At 41.4% G+C, this 21,799-nt stretch overlaps 1 protein-coding gene across 2 annotated transcripts in view; it reads right to left on the bottom strand.

The window, feature by feature from the left end:
• The window catches only part of cdh24b (cadherin 24, type 2b), a 170,563-nt gene that overhangs the window by 24,889 nt on the left and 123,875 nt on the right, over nt 1–21,799 (bottom strand). For both annotated transcript variants that reach the window (XM_087832633.1, XM_035912940.2), the window contains 2 exons: nt 14,951–15,132; nt 541–797 (listed from right to left, as the gene is read on the bottom strand). In XM_087832633.1, coding sequence (XP_087688759.1) covers nt 541–797; nt 14,951–15,132 — 439 coding nt within the window. The remainder of the gene's footprint in view (nt 1–540; nt 798–14,950; nt 15,133–21,799) is intronic.

Genomic DNA, 21,799 nt, shown 5'->3' with positions numbered 1-21,799 from the left:
ACTGTGTGGGCATTTGGTTGGCTTATTTTTATTTGGTTAGCTCTTATTGTTGTGTCTTGTTTCTTTTAGCTGAAGAGCCTGGTTTGAATTTAATTCAAAAAGCCTGGCTATCCCTTGCTTGTGGCTGGACAAAAAACAAATGATATCCTCTAAAACAGTAAAACAAATGAAGATATATATAAGTCCCAGCACCATTAAATGCTTGATTTGTCTTTCAGCAATAAAAGTCCTGTAAAGCTGTTTTGTTATGAGTTCATAAACAGCAAATACTGAGAGGAACATTTTGAGAAATGGGCTTATTTGCTTTCTTCCTGGGTGGCAGATGATAAAACTGATAGCAGTGTCATGTTTTACACCAAAGATTAAGTTATAGCTACTATCTCAGCATGAAAACTGGAAAGACTAGCTTTTTTTAAAAAAAAATAACCTGTTTAAAAGGAGCCCAGGTAGGCTGTTCGCTATCTCAACAGTGAAAAGTTCCAACCTAAATGTATAGGAAGACTACATGCCCTGCTGAAATGCAGAGGCTTTGTACTCTACCTGATGTTATTGGTCAGACCAGTATCGGGGTCTACTGCACTGACTCGGCCCACTGTGCAGGCCGGCGGGCAGTTCTCTGAAACATCCATGTGATATCTGGCCCGAGAGAACCTCGGTGGTTCGTCCGCATCCAGGACTGCAACTCGGATTGAAGCCCGATCTTTAAAGGGGCCTCGACGTAGGAAGCGGGGGTCCACTATCGGGTTAAGGACCTCAACGGAGAAGGAATAGGAGCTCCGACTCTCATAGTCTACGGCCTGTGGAGGAGAGAAGAACGAGGTAAGCGTTACAGTTGTGTAAAATGAAAGGTTTTTTTTGCGTAGTATAATCATCTAAGGTTTATGCATTTACATATTTTGAAATGAGCAATAGAGACATTTTTTAAAAGCGAGAAATTATGCAAATGTCACTGTTACAAACATCAGATCCAAAAGCCTTTTTTTTTTTTAACGTGCCATCATTTGGTCTATTTCTCACACTAAATTTTCCACAAATGACTGCTAAATTACATATCTAAAGCCGAGAGATGGAAAATAATGAATTCTTCCAACAGATAAGAGCTCGCGCAGGCTAGAGAACGGTCACATCCTAAAGCATCTAAGAATAATTTAGAGTGAATAATATTCTGGTTACCTTACATGTTGTGACGTTTGGATTTTTTGAAGCGATACTTTGAAGGATGTTGTGGGTGGATGCTTAGATGGTGGGTTTTGTGTGAAGTTGGAAAAGACATTCATGAGGCGTTGATGTTACAGCATTGCCAATGAGACTCCGGATGCTCAAAAAGAGTTGAAAGGCTTCTGCAGAGCTTCAACACCGAGGTAACTACTTGTTTGGATGTTGGTTTGACATTTCTGGAGTTGATGTTTGGATAATGTTGACATGCTAAGAATGGATGATGTATATCTGTAGAGTGTTGGTGAGACTTAAAAGTAAAAATACAGAATATTTTGTATTGCAATGTAGTGTTTTTTTGGTGAATAAAGCTAAATACTTTACCCTACTTTAAGGGAAAAAATCAGTATTAACAGCAAACTGAAGCCCTTTTGGTTTAATCCAGCAATTTTACTTGGGACTCACAGAAATGTAAATGGTCTGCTTCCAAGGTTTTAGGTAACTTTAAATAGTTGTATAAGCCAAACTATGTCAACAAGTGTGATAGCAATAGAACAACTACTATACAATAAATCTTCAATTCTGTACACAGGGCTCGCAAAATCGCTAGCCCGACGTCCCGGGGCTAGCGATTTTTCCAGTCGGGCTACCAAAATCTATCTCTGCCCTGCCCGTCTGCCTATCGTAGGAAGGAAAAATATATGTCAATGCTTTTGCATTCTTTCGGAAATGTAGCTGGGTAATTATGTCATTGCCATCGGTGAGCCACTGTCAATATGTGACATATTGAAATCGCGTTTGAATTTGCGCTTGTTTTTTGCTTTCACTTTGCAATCGCGCGAACTGTGTATAGAGAGCGACAGCACTGATTGGTGAGTGATGATAATTTGCGCACCAATTCCTCTGACATCGTCTTATCAATCGTTAGCTTACTATGCAAACAAGACAAGTGAAATCTCCCGCAGCAAGCTTAAACATGTGAGAGGTTGATCGCGCAGAGAATCGCTGAGCGTTATGTGAGTGCCTGTGTAAAAGCACCAGGATATAAGGCAAAAAGAAAGTGCAGCTTTATGGTTTCATGGACAAAATAATTTCTGTGGCTGCAACATGACGAGCTAAATAATGACCAGGGGTGCACATAAGTGGTCCGCAGGTGCGCATTCGCTGTCAAAATAAAAAAGATAAGAAGTTGCAACGCGTGTTTGCGTACATAAGATTTTCTGGAGGAGGACAGACATTTCTTTAGAACTCTTAAAGATGTAGAGAATAATTACAGTGAGCACACTGTAAAAATTTTCTTCATTTATTCTATTTTAAAAAGTACATTTGTTACAGTGTAGTGTTGCTATGTGCATGCAGACTGGTGCTACACTGAGTAGTTGCTATGACCATTTTATCTAGCTCATATGGTACTGCGGTGTTAGCAAAAACAGTGGGAAGTGTGTTGGTGGGTACCTGGCAGGTTGTATATTGTGTTACAATGTTGCAAACATGCTGGTTGGCATAGTTTCAGACCCTGTAAAGTGTATGAAACTTGCTTTTGTGCGCATATGTTCATTAGGAGTACAAATGGTTTGGGCTGTATGGCTCTATAAAGAATATATTTTCACGATAAGACCCCCCTCCCTCACATATTTCATAAAAATGCTTCCATTGTTTTGAACGCCATCTCTTTATCACCATAGCGACTCTGCTATCACCATGGAGACTCGTACCTGACTCGGAGGAGCATTAAAAATTCCTTTGTATCCTTGCATCTACACAGGTGCGAGAGATTTCATTTGGGATAGGGGCTCAGGCCCCAGTGATTGTTTGTTACAGGCAAGTTATGAAGCCTATTTGTCTGAGGTGTCTTTGTGATTGCGCGCCGCTCTCCCGCCAGCGCGGCGCCTCTGAAGCGAAGAGATAGCCTCTGATCTGGTTTGCTGAGATGATTGTTAGTGAGGGCACGGGCACACACAAGCAATAACATACATCCACTGTCTCACACACGCACCCTGACATACACCTGCTGTTGATTAAGTTTCAGAAAACGAACACGTTTGGGTCTGGTTCAAAATACCTGTTTAAGGTAATGGCAGGTGTGTGTGTGTGGTCTTGTGCGTGGAAGTACAAGTGGCTCTTTGAGCCTGTGTATCCTCAGATCCTCTGTGAGTATCTGAGTGTCCTTAAAAGCAAGTACGCATATAATTCATCTCAGTGTGATTGGCACAGGGAACTATGTTGGACAGGGGATAAATGGGCTCTAGCTATGCAGAATTTTCGCTGTCAGATTCAAACAGGAGCTGAGAAGAAAATCATTGTGAGGATCCCACCGGCAGTGGGAATATTGATATCCTCCCTCTCCTTCCTTTCTGATCTCTCTTTTGCTATTTTTTCTTCGCTTTTCTTCTCGCTCTCTGAGCTGTAAACCAGCGTCAACTGCTTGACAATCAGCGGTCTCAGAATGAGGTGCAGATTGATTAAAAATTATGCAGAGAAAGGGGCGAATTGAAATGCACAGAAATGTAGCCAATTTGTGGACATATCTGGGCAGATAGAAGAAAATAAATACAGAAGAAAAATTGTTAGAGTGTGTGAGAGAGAGAGACATGGGAATGGTGACAAAGTGTGTGTGCAGAAGGGGGGTAGATGGAGGGAAAAGGTTCTCTAACGGGGTCCCCATTACAGGGAGAGAGAGACAATCTGTCTGAGGAGGAGAGGTGTCACTTACACTGTGAGCACACACTCATCACCCTCCGCCCTCCCTCCACCCAGCACTCCATCACTCCGCTCCCCCTCCTCTGCTGCCTCACACACTCCATCACCTAGTCCCCGACTTACCCGCCCACACCTATCTTTTTTCCCTCCCTGGTGTGCGCGGGACAGGGCACCGGCTCTGACAAACCACAACACACACTCATCCTTCTCCTTCCTACACCCTTACAGTAAGGACGCAGCGACCCCACTGTTCGTCTACCTTTTTACTTTTTGATATCATAAAAAAAAAAAAAAAATCCTCACTCATGTATTCACATCTACTTGTAAGACACTTGTACACATACATACACATGTCATGTTGGAGGACCTGTGAGGCTCCACATGCAGTTGTTGCAAATGTCCTCTCACAAGGAACAAAGGTTCAAATTCTGGTCTATTTCAAGCCAAAGAAAGCTCATATTTAAAATGGTTTTCCTGAAATTTGACAGAGCATTTTTGCTGTAGATTGCTGACATTAGCTACATAAGCAGCGTAGCCACCAACTGATTGCATGTCACTTGCACAAACCCCAGGCGTCTTCCTTACGCGCCGAATAAGAAAGCAGTAACGCTGACTTCATTTGCACTTGGCTCACCACCTTCACTGAAGGCTGAGACTGTGATTTAAAGCAGCTTGAACTCTTAGCTTAACATTAATTTAAGAAGGCTGTTGCAGAGGTAGTGGAGACCAAAAGAATAGGAGATGGGGCTGAGTGATACACTGTAACAAATTTCCCTGTAATATTACAGCAAAGTACTGTCAGCCAGATTAGCTAGCATGAAACTGTGATTATACAGTGGACCTACTGCAATCTAGAGCAGTTTCTCACGGCAAAAAATATCTTATAGTGCAGTGCTGGATAGAATATGAGCATTACAGCATAATGCTGTCAGCCGTTTGGCTGCCATTATACTGTTGTTTTAGTGATCTTAATGTAAAAGTAAAATACTGTACATCTAAGGCTGAACCAGGTCTTAATCTTCATATTGGTCCGTGTTGCTTGAATTCAGTTTCTTACCTTTCTTGAACCGCTAACAAGATATCACATTTTGTCACGATTCCCCTGCAGCTTGTACTTCACGGTTATGCCAATCTTGCTGCATTTAACAATTTCACTGTATGCTACATGAGGTAGTGGGACTTTACACAATGTGAATTTTCTCAATAGGTTATGGGCAGACTGCAGCAACAGAGGGAAAATCAAGTCTGACTTGATGAAGAGAAAGAAAAAATACTACTTGCACATTGCAATCCATCCATTCATCCATCGGTCATCAGTCTTTTGGAAGGCCAGCACAGAGAGACAGACAACCATTCACACTCACATTCACACCTACTGGCTGGTAATCTAATATGTATGTCTTTAGACTGTGGGACCAAGTCTATGCAAGTACTCGAAGAACATCCCCACACAGACGGTACCAGCCTTCAGGTGGTTCGGACCAGGAATCGTCTTGTTATGATGAGGTGCTAAACCACTGTTATTAATACTTTCTTCCTTAAAGGTGTCAAACTCATATTTGTGGTCTCATTGGAGGTTAAATCCCTGATATATCCTAATATTAGAGAAAAAAGTGCAATGTAAAAAATAATAATTTCTATAGCAGATAATACAGTAATACTCTTTCTTTCATTTAATTGTTTCTCTATTACTTACTTAGATGTAGTATGTAGTATGAATGTTTTAAGGAGGTCTTTATCAGTAAAAAAAAAAGAAGAAGATGAAAATACAGTTAAAAGTCCAGAATTTGTGCCCTTAACATTTTCCAAAGCCATCCCATGGGCCATACTGGAGTGTTTTCAGGGTCAATTCTGGCCCCCGAGCCTTATGTTGTTTAATTCTACTTCCTGCCTGCACCTTTGAGAGCTGCTTACTGCATGAAGAAAAGAAAAAGTTTGGATTCCTTTGAAATAATGCCATAAAGTTGCCTTTTCTTACAGATGCAAACCAAATGAATATTTAATGTGACCACCCTTTGTCCTGAGAAAAGCACCGGTCCTCTGGATGCCCATGCACAGGTTTTGCTTGGCAGGTAGGCTGTTGGAAGCATGTCAGAGAAGGTGCCACAGTTCTCCTGTGACCTTAGGCTTTCTCGATGTCTTCTGTCTCTTCATGTAATCCTAGACAGACTCCATAATGTTGACACCAGGGCTGCAGGCTCTACCATCTGTTCTTGTCACTGTCGATAGTTCTTTATGACTCTGGCTGCATGTTTGGGGTTGTTGCACTGCTGCAGAATGAATTTAGGACCAATCAAATGCCTCTCCGATGGTATTGTATGTGATGGATAAGAATCTAAACATACAGTATAAATTGCCTGAGGTTTTCCCACACAGTGGTGGATGAACGTGATAATGAATCAGACTTGTTTTTGTGCAGAACTGGGTGATTTTGTCTTGTAAAGAACACTGTCAAAGGGAAATGTCTAACAAGGTAATGCCATAAAGGGATTGTACTAAAAAAAATCAGTACATGAATTTAGTCTTAAGTTAATCTGCTTGTGATGTTTCACCTTGATTTTATTAGATTTTTTTCCCGGTAGATTTCCTTCATTTTATATCACTGAAAATTGACGAATCTCTCTGTTCTACACTGTTTAAACAAAACAAGCAGTTTCAAAACTTAATACTAGGCTTGATTTCCTGACTTTTACAGATATTCACCCAGAAGAGTCAACAAACTGAAAATAATCATTAAATCAGCGTCACACACATACATACTTCCTCACTCCTAGTTAGCACTCCCCTCTGCTTCCCCGCCCACGCGCTCTACAAGTGTAACCTCGTGTCCTGTGATGCGGCGCTCCAATGGTCTGTTTTGAAATTCAAATTCTATACCTTTTAAAATTTGCTTCACAGTTAGCAGAAATTAATTAGCTAACCTGCATGCAAGACTGGCAATACATAATACATCTCTCCCCTAAGAGGCCGAGCCATAGGCCTGCACGCTTGACTGAGAAAGTGTGCGGTAGTGTGCACGCGCACATTGAGCGTACTGTACAATAACTGTACATTAATGGGCGGCTGGGGCTTCTAATCCCTGAGGAGGTGATTCTTCCTGGCTTCACCGTAGTAGATGTAAAATAAAAAAAAGGTTATGGAAGCCTGTGTGATTTAGGGTGAACACACATGCGAGTGGGTGTACGCAGCACAGTGTGTATATATATGGTCTGTAGCGTGCGCTCAGCACCCCGCTGTCCTTGGCAGATTGAGTTCCTTTTTGATTTTGTGCATTCTAAATCAAGATCATACATCACATTTGTCTGATGACAAACTCAGCTTTGGACATTTCTGCCAACAAGCACTACTGCAGAGTTGAGAGAACAAAGACTCTCCTAAATCTCCCTTTTGACTTTGTTCTTCCTCTGCTGCCTCCCCATCCCTCTGTCACTTGTCTCGTCTTCTGTCTTATTTCACTCTCAGAGGTCTCGTGTCTTCCCTTTTTTTCAATTTTTTCTTTTTGTTAAGAAAACTCACAAGCAATACACTGGTCTCTCTTCTTCTTTTCTTTTCCTCCATCTCTCTTTCCCTCTCTCTCTCTTTCCCTGTGAGGAGATTAACACAATCTCTCCTCCGCGTGAGAAAACAAACACAGATAATCCTGGGCACGCTGCTGGCGTGTGACCGAGGATTAGCCAGCCGTTTTAAGTGAGAGCATATGGAAATAATAACTGCAAACTGACACACGCGTGAGCTTGCTTGTCCCCCAGGTAAGGAGGAAATGAAAAGCGCGCAAATAGCAGGCTTACACAGCTCACAGCACCCCCCCCCCCCCCCCCCCCCCACGTAAACATACCTCAAAAGGAACCTCCTGAATTGGGATGCTGCCAGATTCTTCTTAATGATGTTGTGACATGTTTAGTGTTGCGTCAAGTGATCCCACTTTGTTACACAGATGCTGCTTAATTCAGTATATGTGTAATGAGGTATTTTGAAAACTGGGCTATTATGTTATGTTTGTGTTCAGAGTCTCTGGTTTTTTAATGTGTGTGACCTCAGCTTGCCAGACACGCTAGACCCTTTATCACCTGTCTGATTTGCATGTAAAGCACCTCTGCCTATTAGCTGAGTCTTTCTCTTTTCTACTTCTTGCTCCAGTTAATTTCATTCTGATTAGTGGACTGAAAATTCAAGGTAGCTTTAACCGGCAGGCGACCCCCCCCGAATGTTATCCGCTAGCCATTAGGGGGCACTGCTGCAGAGCAATGTCAAGAAATGACTATTGTGCAAAGTGTTCTCCTAATTCTGAAATTACCTGCTCCTTAGTCTGTGGCCTCACTCGCATGCTGTATCAAAAATCTATAAGCAGGAATGTGTACGTTCATTAGAATCGATGTGTACGTAAATAGCTGCAGCAAACTGACCAGTCAGGGAGCAGAGAGGAATAGAATAAAGACTATAGAAGAAGAGGAAACTGGAAAGAGGAAATTCGTTTCAAAAAGACTGAATGGGTTGTTGATGTGTGTATTAGCCTGTGCCTGTTTGCGTCTGGAAATGTGTGTTTCCATGTGTGAATGCAAATGAGGCAGACCTAGGCTGAGTCAGAGCCACAAACAGCACACACTGTCTGACATGGCCTCCAGACACAAAACAGAGCGAGGACGAGGTGAGGGAGCGAGCCAGATATTGGGTGGGGGAGGGCGCGTGTGTGTGTGTTTGCATGTGAGCTTGTGTGTCTCCCGTGCATTTTCTTTGGACGTGTATGGAGATCAGACGGGGAGAGTAACAAGATGCAGAGAGAGGGGGGGGGGGCTGATGATGATGGGAGGAGGAAGAGGAGAGGGGCGACGGGAAGAGTGGAAATAGAGGAGGAGGGAATTTTTTTTATTGCTAGGGGGTGTCTCTGTGGGACTGACAGTAAATAAGCAATGATAAGCAGCTTCAGTCGTCACCCAGACTTACAGGCTGTTAATGACCCAGCTTTCTATGGCGTGTCCCCGCCTAACCCTCGCCCTTTCACAGGGATGTTCTCCTCCTCTCTATTCAAAGGGGCGCCATCCAGAGTCTGATTCTTTGTCCGCGTCCTTCGTTTACGCTCTCTCTCTGTCTTATTTTACACACCCCAAATCTCTTCTCCCCTCTCTTTTGACCCCGTTTCCTTCTAATCGGCTGTTAACCCTCCTGCCGCTCCGACCCACCTACCATCGCAGCCCTCCCCACCCTCAGATAAGCGATTATTTCTCCGTGTACCTCTTTTTCTTCAATCTCCAAAGTTTAAACAGGGAGCTGCGAGGTCAAGTGTGTAATATTGATGCGTGCCTGTATATCTATATATATGTGTGTGGTTTATTGGTGCTTGTGCAGATGTGCGTGTTTGTTTCTCCGTATCTCTGCCTGTGAGAGAATGCACGCCGTAGATCAGCGGTTAAAGAGATTCAGCCCACAGCAGCGAGATGACCAGCGAGGTCAAGGCCGGCTCTGTGGCAACACAAATTGTTCCACTTGGAAATCCTTCGTTCTCCGGAGGCGCACAGATCATCTCACTCCTCTGTTTAAATTCTTCGCACTGTGGAAGCCTTCTGACTCTGGGAAACGGACAGCAGGGCATATGAGTCATTATTAACGCAACCCAAACATACGCACGCTTGAAAACACACACAGACACACACACACACACTTTGTTTTATTTATTTATTTTGTTTGTTTCATGAAGTATAAACTGAGGGGGAGCTTAGCGCTAATTTTACGCTTTGTTTGTTTAATTCTATTAATCGTAGCCAATCATACATGATTTCCATTAGTTATGCATGAATTCCCTGAAAGCCTAAATCCTTTTAACCTACTGAAGTCAGATTATTTTAAATTCACATACAGAGTTTGTGTAACACACCCACCTTTACCCCCCCCCCCCCCCCCCCCCCCCACCTAAATCCCAATACTGCTGGGGCTACAGCTTGTTGTAAATACTCAGGAAATTGTGCCTTGCAGCATCTGTAAATATTCAATATATGTTCCACTTTGTAAGCATTCAGAATTGATCCACATGTAACCTGTGATTATCCAGTTTTATTTAACTGGAACAGCAAGCCTGCTCTAATCTATTCTAATCTATTTCTCTGGTGCCTTTGCAGAGAGAGTAAAGCAGCGCAGAGGAGGCCATGTTGAAATATTAATTGTACTTTTTTTGCCTTGAGTCTGTGGCTGAATCCAGCGCAGCTAATGCTGGAGGTGGGAGGTGTTTAGTGTAATTGTTTACATGTGATTTTCACTATTCACCACATGCCGATGCTCACCTATTCTCCCCGACTCTTCTTCAGTCTGTCTTATTGTCGCCATGCTGTCTCCCCCTCTCCTAATAACTGTACCTCTCTTTTTTATTATTTATTTTTTTTCTGCTTTTTTTGTCTGCTTGTCTCTCCGGATGGGTATTTCTAACCTCCTGTGCTTTCGCAGCCTATAGCTGAGCTAATTTCTCCATGGCTGTCACTGTGTCTCTCTCCCTGTCTCTTTGCGCATCTCTCTCGGTCGCTTCTTCCTCTAACCCCCTTGTTATACCGCACTCTCTGCTGTCACCGCCTCGCAGGACCTCAATTTAACATTCCTCCTTCAGCTCTCCCATGGTTTCTTTCCTTCTTCACCCGCACTCTTTCGCCTTGTTCCCAGGTCCTTGGCTTAGATTTCTTTCTCTTGCACCTCTCACCGTATCCAGTCCTTGCTCTACCTCGGCGCGTCTCTTCAAAGGAACTTGGAAATCCTGCTCTGCACGCCACCTCTGGGTGCGGATTGTTTTTAACGAATCCTGCAAACCCAAGGCTGAGAACTGACACAATGATAAATTCACAGAAATTTCAAGTGTTTACATGCGCACACATACACCGCTATGCACACCTGCATGGCTTTCAGTACACCAACCAAAACATTTGTGCAGTCAGGCACTCACCAGCAAAAATAAAAACAACATCAATTTTTGAATACAAATAGCATTTTTTTCTGTTTTGTTTTGTTGTTGTTTTTCCTGCATATTTAGCCAGATTGCAGTTTGCATTTCCCAAAAGTGATGCGGAAAGATAGACTTTTACATCCAGTTATCTAAAATATAAAAATTCTAATTTACTCCCAGCAAATACAAACCAAGCTCCCATAAGGAAATTTCCCAAAGGGATACAGTGGAATAACTGGCCAAGTATTATGAGCCCACTCTCACGCATCCTCCAATATCCTCGAGAGGATTAAAAGTTGGTCCAGCAATTCACAACCAGAAAGAAAACCGCATTGTCCAGCTAAAAGATGGATTCTCCTCTCCAGCACTCTGGCATAGAACTCACCGGGTTGGCTGAGGAGTGTGGCAAATTTTGAAGAAATAGCTTTAGCGCTACCATAAAGTCAAACATGCTACAACCAAACAAAAACCTCATCCTGGTGACGGGGGTTCTCACAGACCCTAGAGGCAAAGTGTCTGTCACATCTTAGAAATGCTTTGATCTATTGCTCCAGTTTGTCACTATTTGGCCAGTCAGTTTGTGACTCATTGTTTCCTGCTATCTGCTGTGACTAGTGCTTTTTTAAACATTCAAATGTACTGGGGTCCTGGGGGATCGCAGTCAAAAGCACCCATTTCTGCCTATGCAGTTTTAATAGATGGAACTAATTGAGCCCTATTTAGTGTTGAAGTGCTCTGTCAGTCATTCTGAAAGAGAGACACACAGACAGTCTGAGCATACAATGAGCCACCTCATGTACTATAGCTGCCTGTATATGGCATTTGTTTTGCATTATGTACAATTAAAAAGAGCATTGCTGTTTGTATTATTATTAGCAGTAGTAATTTAATTTCCTTACTAAATAGTAAACTACTGAGGTTATCTTCTGCGTACCTTGGCTATTTGAGTTACTGATGCCTTCCTATCAGCTTGAAACAGTCTGGCTGTTCGCCTCTGGCCTCTCGCTCACTGGATCAGCAGTTATTCAGACACACTGATATATCAGCAGAAGCGAGCTGTTTGTCGATATATCTGTGTCGGCCTTTTAATGGACAGTAAATAAAAATTTTAAGACAGGTGGGAGAAACACCCTTCAACCATGAGGTAGTGTTGATGTTGAATAGTGCCAGAGGGCACTGCAACCGTCCCAGTTGCCAATACATGCTTGGAAATCCATAAACACAGGACAATAAAAAGGTTATTTTAAAAATAACCTTTGTTGTTATGTTAAAAAGTTGCTGCCATATGATTGGCTTATTACAGTGCCGTGAGAAATGATCAGATGTGATGTAGAAGATTGTCTGGTTCCACCTGATCAGTGCTCTAAGCGACCAGCGTGAGTAACGGGCAGAACAATTACATTCTCTTCCACTAGAGGGCAGTACAACTACCTGCTCTAATTAAATGGGTTGCCAACTGCTAGTAAAACAGAAGAAGTTGAAAAAGAAATTACATAATAGTCTGAAAAAGTCGTCAATCTGACCTGAGTCCTGTAGAAACCTCTGACGCAGATGAAGGCCCTAGCATGAGTAGTGCTCAGAAGAAAGCAGGAAAGGTATACTGGGGACAAACCGAGCCAATTCTGCTGTACCTGGTCCGCTGGGAAAAATAATCAATATGCTGTTTGTGACATTTTTGTTCGGTGGTGTGCTGTGTGATTTTTCTAATGTGAAATATGTGCCGTGGCTCCAAAAGGTTGGGAAACACTGGCTTGTTAGATTTCTAAATGAATGAGCAGTTGTACAGGTGTACTCAGCAAGGTGGCTGGAAATATTCCATATTTTTCTCAGTGTATTGCCAGTAAATTCAATTGGACTAATATGTTAGTCCAAATCTCAATGCTTTCTATGGAGGGTGTGTATTTTGTAGGTCCAGGGTTAGCTCCTAATAAAAAAAATGTATAAAAGTAAATGAAAAACAAAGAGAATTTTCGCATTTGTACACTCATTATTGTAAACAGACTAACTAATTTCCTGAAGTTTTCGCTGAATTCCCAGCAGCAGATCTGGTGTGCTAGCTGTGGTATTTTTCATTTTTGCATCAGGACTTTGTATGTGGGCTTGTGTGAAAGAAAGTCTACAATATGTGCTTGTTTTTGTGAGTGGACACGTGGCCTTGTGCGGTGTGCCGCTCATTGATACGATTTTAATACTTAATCGCAGAGGAATGCGTTACGCTGGTTACACAGGTGGTTTTTTTGATGCAGTCTTTTCATTGGATCGATCATATTACATGTGATCACAAGCACACGCAAAATTATGCTTTCTCTTTTGTTGCAGCTTCATGGGTATGACACCTGGCAGTATAACACAGGTGGCACAACACGTGCTGAAGCACACGCTCTCTGACTGAGTGACTGATATCACACGTCAGAGAAACGGCTAACAACAATAAAGGCAACTCATATGTATTTCGACACTTCTGAAGAGCTCATTTAAAATCAAAGCACCATAGCTCACATTAGCCTCCCACAGCCCTGCTCATATGCACACTACACACGAGCACGAGTGATTCCTCTCCTCATACGGATACAAGGCACACTGGCAGTCATCACTTCCACAATGCACATACACCTGTGCAAAAAGGCGATCAGTCAGCATGGCAGGCAGCTCGGGGAATGACTGAAACCAAAAATTCTAGCTTTACACTAAAGGGATCTATCCATCTGCAGCCTGCATTAAAAAAACAACTGGGGCTGATTCTTGCTGGGGTTAAAAAGGAGACTGTATATAAAGAATAGATGCAACAGCTGCAACCTCTCATTTTAAAGCCTCAACGTGAGCATTTGTGGCTGTTGCAATCCTGTTTTTATTAAACCAGACATGAACCATGAATCCCTGAGTGAGAGATGGTTCTGACTGATAAACCAAAGACAGCATGTTCATACAGTGATGTCTAGACAATCACAAGCTAACCATCCGCTAAGGCAAACCCTGCTTTATTATCTATTTTACTCTGTAAATAAGACCATCATTTACAAAAATAAACACAATGGTGTCTATGTAGACAACTGGGTTCCTTCTTGTTAATAACATAAAATATCTCTTTTTTCAAATGTATCTGTGGCATCGCTGTGGCTTAATTTCATGTAACCAATCAACAATTAGATGTTGTAGGATTCACGCTGGTTACAGGACTCATCACCCTTGGGCTTGTGCTGTGATATGCAGTTAATACAGCTATTTTAACACAAACCATGATTTTTTATAGTATATCACAATATACATCCATCCATTCTCTTCCGATTATCCAGTTTTAGGGTCGGGGGGTGGGCCGGAGCACATCCCAGCTGTCACAGGGCAAGATATTTAAATGACATCCATATAGACTGCATTTGCATGGCTAATGATCTGTTCTATCATTTGTGCATGATAGCATTTTTCCAATTGAACTCAAAATAGAAAGCCAGAGCCGTATTGATTCTCTTGTACATGCAAATGCTCTGCAATTCATGCAAGGATGTGCTAAAAGGCCGGAGACAAACCGCCTCGAAAAAATTACACTCTGCCACTGCAAGCATTTGCATTTGGATGCGTCACGCTTTGGATTGAGTTTTGCGGAGATATTTCATTATGTTTGCTTTAAACAGATGGACATGCTGATAAAAAGAGGCCGGTTCGCAGTGAGTGGAATCAAGCCGGAGATTCATTTGTCAAAAAACCCAACAATACGCTCTTCCTCGACGGGAGACAAATAAGGAAAACAGGTAAGAAGAATGCAGCTCAGCTGTATTAAAGTCCTCGCTGAAAGGGCTGTTCAGTGATGAATTGTGTGAGTTTATATAGCATTATTGTTTAGTTCCAGGTAATTCCAGGTTAATAGGCTTAGGCAGCATGTTGTTAGCTGTGCTTCGACTCAAAACAAAACTGTTCTCTACAGACCGGCCTACACTACCCATGTCATTGTCTGTCCTCCCCCTCATCATCTGTTTCCTGTCTCCTTTGCTGCCTTTTACCTTTACAAAATGACTCCATATGTTCGCTCTTTTACTGCTCATACTTCTAGCTCTGGTTTTCTCCTCCTCAGCCACTATCTGTGGTAACCTTTACAAAACCCTTCCCTCCTCTCCTGCCCACTCTTTCATCAATATCTACCTCCATCTGTCCACCCCTCAGTCTCTGTCATCCTTCATTCACCTTGTTGAGCGTGATGACCGCCTCTTGGTTCAGTCCGGTGATATTGAACGTGTCCCCGCTCTCCCCCTCCAGGATGGTATATTCCAGCTTGGCGTTCTCATCCAGGTCAGCGTCCATTGCGGAGATGCGTCCTATCTCAGCGCCCGGGATGGCCAGCTCGGAAACGGAGAAGGACCACATACCTGGGGAGAGACACGCAACGGCACATATTAGAGGAGCGCTGTCATTTCATTAGCGCTGATACGCTTCATTTGTCAGTTAAACATTTAATTTTGTCTTTTGAAGTGTATTCAAATTGCTGTTCCCCACCTGCGCTCAGCCAATATTTAGAACGTTTTGCAGCGATAAGGCAGCGTTTAAATTAAAAGAAGTGAGAGAATGAAGGAGAGAGATAAAAGCAGAGTGTGCATTTGAGCGCTCTGCACAGATATTATTAAAAGACAGGTAGAATATGGCCAGAAAACCTACTGTTAAAAAAAAAACCAAATTAAAAGAGCCTAAGATTTAAAAAAACAGAAGGGTTTAAGGAGATAAAGAAAACGAAAAGATTAAGAGACAGTTAAGAGAAGCTGTGAGAGAGAGTTGTCCATTCATTCCTTCTGCTGAGACATATTAATCAAGATAACAGGCTCGTTCATGTGTGTTGCTTTATGTTTAGCTGTCAGCCCATTAAAGCAGTACGTTATCAGTCCTTTTGCTGGCTTTGCAGTTTACATAATATGTTCCTCTTCTCATCTATCGGGCACACCTATGTGATAAAAGCATGGAGGACCCAAAAAACTGATATTTCTATAGAAAAAGCAGACGCACATGCACTTAAATTCAAATAGCACCTTTGTCCTAGCACGCACACAGTGGCCACCGACAAGAATAAGTGAGGTAGGGGAGATAGAAAGTGAGTGAAGGGAAAAGGTAAGATATCACCATTTGGTACGTGCACACAGAACAGACAAGCTCATTCAAACAGAGCTGTTATCAGCTCAGCTAAAGCTAAAGGAATCAGATAGACCTGTAAATGTGAGCGAGAACAACATCACACAAACACACCGGGCTGACGGAATAAAAGATAGCCCACCCCTGACAAGTGTCTGGTCCCACAACACGCAATCTGAAGAATTCGGCACATTTGACAACATCACAGTGAGACAAACTTGTGAGCTTGTGTGACTTTGTGGATCGGGATTACAGACATCAAAGTCTTTCATCCATGGAAACCAACGTTATTGCTCACCGTGTTTGTTGTCTCTCCAAGTCTGTTAATGTCAAATCTGTAATGTGGGCTTCCGTACTAGTAATTGCAGTACTCTCCCTCCAACAAGTCCTCCAAGTTAAAGTCAGATAAAACAGGCTTGTGAAACCTCAACAACAAAGCTTCTCTGAGATAAGCTGATGCCAATATAACAACAGCAACAACTTTATTTATATAGCACATTTAAAACCAATGGTGTACCAAAGTGCTTAACATGTAAGAGGGTAAGATGAAGTAAGAGGGAAGGATGAGGGCTACGGCAAGGTACCAAAACATGCTAGCAGGTTAGATGGCATTAAAACACAAAAGCAAAAGCAATGCATATAAAAGCATAAAAGAGCAATAACTGTAAGGGATAAAACAGTCAAAAATTTGAAAAATGATTAAAAATAATTAAGAATAAACCGAAGATAAGAATAAGCATTAAGCTAACTAATTTTTATAATTCTAAGTCTTATTCCATAGGTCGGGTGCAGCCAAGGCAAACGCGCGGTCACCTCTAGTCTTCAGCCGGGATCTCGGCAGTACCAAGAGTGACTGGGAAGATGATCTTAGTGCTCTAGTAGGGGTGTATAATCTAAGTAGTTCAATGAGGTAGCTTGGCGCTATATTGTTAATAATTCAGAAGGTGAGCAGCAGGATTTTGAATTGAATGCGATACTTAACGGGAAGCCAATGCAGATCAGCAAGGACAGGGGTATTAGAGACACGCCGCTCAGTAATGAGACGAGCAGCTGCATTCATTATCAATCGTAAGACACTCTTAAAATATTTAATTTTTTTATATATATATATTACTTGTTCAGTTATTCAGATTTTCCCAAGGCAATTTCAAGACACTGTTACAGAAACAGCAATTTTAAATCTGAAAGGTACTCTGAGTTTTCAGAACATTTCAGTTAACACCATGATGTTGCTAATTTAATAACAGATTAACGTTGTCATTTTTGAAGAAACTAGTTTTGGCAGGAGATGATATGACAACTGCTACTGAAACAGCAGACAGTGTGCTGCATGTGCTGGCTCTGAATGTTTGCTTTACTTTTCTTCTGTAAAGATATCATAGAGCTATTCTCACATCAACTGTTCTCACAGTACAAACCAATTTGAACTAATGGTATCAAGCTGAGAGAACATTTATTCAAGACTTTGCACATGTTTTTTGCAAAATGCAGAGATTTCCATCCAGTGTTAATACTTTGTTAGTTCTTAGTCGCCCTCAGAATGCTTCTATTCTTCCAGCATTGAGATTTACTGCCCATGGAAGAAGAGGTAGGGACGGCACAGGCATACCCTCAGAAAGACAACAAGAAACATCACAAGACACTCGCGGACCTGGAGCCCACAAGAATTTGTCATTGGCCTATGCTGCAAGGAGGGCAAAGGGCCCTGAAAGCTGCATGAAACATGTAGCTTGTCACCTTTTTCAGGTAGCACAAATCTTAAGACCTCCTGGGAGGCATTGAGAGGAAAACACATTATTTCGCTGCCACAAGCCTGATTCAAGGATTCAAATTTTTGAGCAGCATTAGAAAAAAATGATGCAATTCTGTGTTTTTGAACACGTTTTGAACTGCACATTGTTACACAAGCACAGGATATTTTTATTCCTATATGTATCCTGTATCTGAGCAACTGATGCATGAGAAGGATAGCTAATTTGTCCTTCCGTGGGCATTACAGTAGGTAAAAAAACCAATACATCACAAATAGTTCTCATTTTCTTTACTTGTATTTTATTTTTCATGGGTTTATGAATATCACCTCGGGGTACACCACAGGCTGGGTCTTGATGGTGCTTTGATAAGGTTTACACCCTCAAATGTTCTGGAAGGGCCGAGCAAAGCCACTGGCTGAAGCATTTCTGTCTCGCTATGAAACATTAAAAGCAATAAATAGTTCATTGCGAGTGCTTATGGTTTCATTCAACTATTTTACAGCTTTTTGGTGGTTAGCACATGTCACACTTTTTTTAAGTATAATTTTTTCACTTCATTTAAGCACATTTTCATTTACTGACCCTTTTGAATTTGAACATTTGCAAGACAAAGCACATTTTTAAGAGAGCTGTCATGTAGCTATGGCTGCATCATGTATGCAAGCTCCTCCAATTACATTACATAGGTAGCATATAATTGGAAATCAGTGTCATCATTTATAAGAAACATGAAAATCAATATAAGTTTGCATATTCTGAACACATTTTAATGACCGCTAAATCACTGTGATTTTACTTTTGACAATAATTATTAACACAATAAAAAAGGAGCAGTTTCTCTTGTGTTTTGAAACTGAGTGTGTTCTTGTTGTTCTTGAAGACCTGAACTATAACTGTACCTGTCTCTAAAGCAGTGGTTCCCAAACTTTTTTTGCAAGGCCCCCCTTTGTTTTACAAGAAAAATGTCCCCCCCGCGTGGCACGCACACGCACAAACACATCCTCCAACCACACACACTCATTGCTCCATTGCGGTTTACTTCACACCTCAAACATTTAGTAAACAATTAAGCAAATACAAGTAATCTGCAATAAATGACAGGTAGTAAGAAAATAAACTACTAACTCTTTTATGCTACGTCTGCACCTATACGGGTATTTTTGAAAACACAGCTGTTTCGTCCACACGAATCACCGAAAACTGAGATTTTTAAAAACTACGTGTGGACAAGGAATACAGAGTTCATCACGCAATGTCAAAGGTATGTGCCTTTTTTCACGTCACGCTGTGCGCCACGTTATTGTTTACATAAGATGATTGCAGAATGGCAGATAGAGACGAAATACTGTTAATCTATCTTCAGGTTTTACACGCTTATATATATAAGCAGTTACTGTCCCTCCATTTAGAAAGGCAGAGGCGTCACGGTGTGATTATTTTACGTGTAGTTGTTTGTTTTTTTCCTGTGTAATAATATTCAACATTGCTATCAATACATTTTTCAAAAAATGCCTCTCTGTGCAAAATGGGTTTAAAAACATGAACAACTGTTGGATCCTGTTTGTCCGTGATTTGAACGGGGAACAAATCGTGGCAGGATCAGCCTGATATTATTTGTATCCAGCTGTAGCTTTACTGTATAAAGAGCAAACATCTCCAAAATGTCAGGAGTAGTTAGTCATTACAACAAGTGTTTGTGAACTAAAAATCAAGAATGTGGGATACTGTTTGCCCGTGATTTAAACAGCCCAGCTCGTGCTCCGGACGAAGGAAAGACCAATTCTGCAGGGGAGACCTACCTCTGCACTTGTGCAGGTGAAGCCAAAGGGAAGATATGCTTCACCATATTTTCTAGTCTTTGGCTTAGAATGAAGTTGGTTTGGAAAAATATTCAGCTATGCTTCAGCTCCTGCTTTGCGTTTCTGTGGCTGCCCCAAGCTAGCAGTGCCCAAGCGTTGTTCCCCACCCCCCCTGCAATGGCTCTGTGTCCCACACTTTGGGAAGGTCTGCCCTAAAGCACTTTTAAGTGCTATGAGATATTAAAAAATAGGTGTGAGGGTCGATACTATCTGTCAACACTGACATTTTTCATAGTGTATGTCTGTGGTGTATTTTTTTTCATCAAAAAACAAAACAAAAGACAGAAACAAAGTATTGATCCTGTTGCGGTTGTATCAGTCCCACAACAGTACCAGCATTGGTATTAGTACTATCGATATTTCGATCAATCCACCCTCCTCTCAACCAACCAAGTTACTGAGGTTTTTGGTGCCCCACCCTCTTTATTATTCATTTCACCCAGAGCAACAAACACTGCATTATTTCCTTAGCGATTGAAGTTCGCAGGAAGTTATTCTTTCACTGTCATCGTGACAAACACACAACAAAATTATTTGCTGTCCCAGTCAGTGCAAAGAAAGCAATCTAACTATTCAGGAAAAAATAAAAAGAATTACCTGTAAACGCAGTACAAACAGTACAAAAATATAAACAAATAGATATGTACAGCGATCTATCTGTGTGTGTGCGCGCGCTTGAATCATTACTAAATGCACAAGCTGAAGATTGTACAAGTTAGTGAAAAGGTGACATACCAATGTCATCTATTGTTTATTATGAATTATTACAACAGCCCTGGGATATGTGCTGTTCTTCAGTCTGTTTGTTTTAGTGTTTGTTGTTCTGTACCACCTTCCTGAGGGCAACATCTGGAACAGACGGCATGCTGGGTGGGATACGTCCTTCACATCACCTGTTCCAGCTGTCACCCTCAGGATCGCAGTAAGGGACTGGAAAAGCTCAAAACTGAGGCTGTAATTGTTGCTTTTTTTCTTTGTATTTGTGGTCCTTTGTATTTATTTAGGTCAACACTCACAACAACAATATAGGTAAAAAGTAAAAACTATTCAAATGCTTGTCCAGCAGTAATGCATGCAATATATTTTCATCACTTAAATGTGGATGATTTACTAAATAACTGAAGTTGTGTGGATTTATAACAGTTGGTTCCAGTGTTGGTCAAGTTACTTGAAAAAAGTAATCAGTAACTAATTACTGATTACTTCTCCAAAAAAGTAATCCCATTACTTTACTGATTACTTATTTTCAAAAGTAATTAATTACTTAGTTACTTAGTTACTTTTTAAAAACACGATTTACAACCTGAATAGGTGATAAAGCGATAGATCTTTCAGCCCAATTCTACTTTTTCTGCATAATCCATCATACAAAATGTAATTAAATGGAAAAGTCTCCTTTTAAAACTTATTTTATTAGTTTTAATCTTTTAACTTTATGCATCAAGCAAAAATTTAATTATATGCAGCATTCTCTGACTGGAAGAAATTTGTTTAACATTTAAACCTATTTTCTGCACATTCCAGCACATAAAATAATATTTTTTGTGTTTACACTCAATCTTTCAAATAGATGCAAGTAAAACACAGCAGAAAATAAATAAAATCAAAGACTAGCGGTCCTGTTGCTCTGTTTTCACCTGTAAAGCAGGAGTGGGGTAGGCGGAGGTTTACCCTGGTGCAGGTGTGCTGCGGTCAGTGGAAGAATCCGCGAGTTTCTCTGTGAGTTTCCCATTACGTGGTAGCTACTCGGTGCTTGCTTGGAAGTTTAGGGGTTTTTTTCGTTGTAAAAAGACGTTTTCTTCCCACGCACAACGGACACTAATGTTTTTGTCACTTTTTATGGAATCAAACTCAAAGTAAGGTCAGTACTTCCACGCTTTAAACGCTGCACGCTCATACTCTCTCCCGCACTCGATATATGATCCATTGTTGATCTGCACACAGCTGTTGTCACGAATGTCGCACTTGCTTACGTCACTGTCATGAGACATTCTCGCAGAAAAATCACGGTTTTAGTAACGCAGTAACGCAGCGTTCCTACGGGAAAGTAACGGTAATCTAATTACCGTTTTTGCAATAGTAATCCCTTACTTTACTCGTTACTTGAAAAAAGTAATCGGATTACAGTAACGCATTACAAGTAACGCGTTACTGCCCATCTCTGGTTGGTTCATATACAAAATGCCTTTGACTAATTTCCTTTTTGTCTTGACGTTGCTCCCACTTCACTACTTTGTTGTCTGAAGGGACAGATGGAAACTCTTTTCTGCATAAAATGAACGGTGCTGCAAATTAGCAGTGAC

This window comes from Neolamprologus brichardi, chromosome 18 (genome assembly GCF_056152115.1).
Source record: "Neolamprologus brichardi isolate AB-2024 chromosome 18, ASM5615211v1, whole genome shotgun sequence".
Classification (NCBI taxonomy): domain Eukaryota; kingdom Metazoa; phylum Chordata; class Actinopteri; order Cichliformes; family Cichlidae; genus Neolamprologus; species Neolamprologus brichardi.
This window is presented reverse-complemented; position numbering and strand designations above follow the sequence as displayed.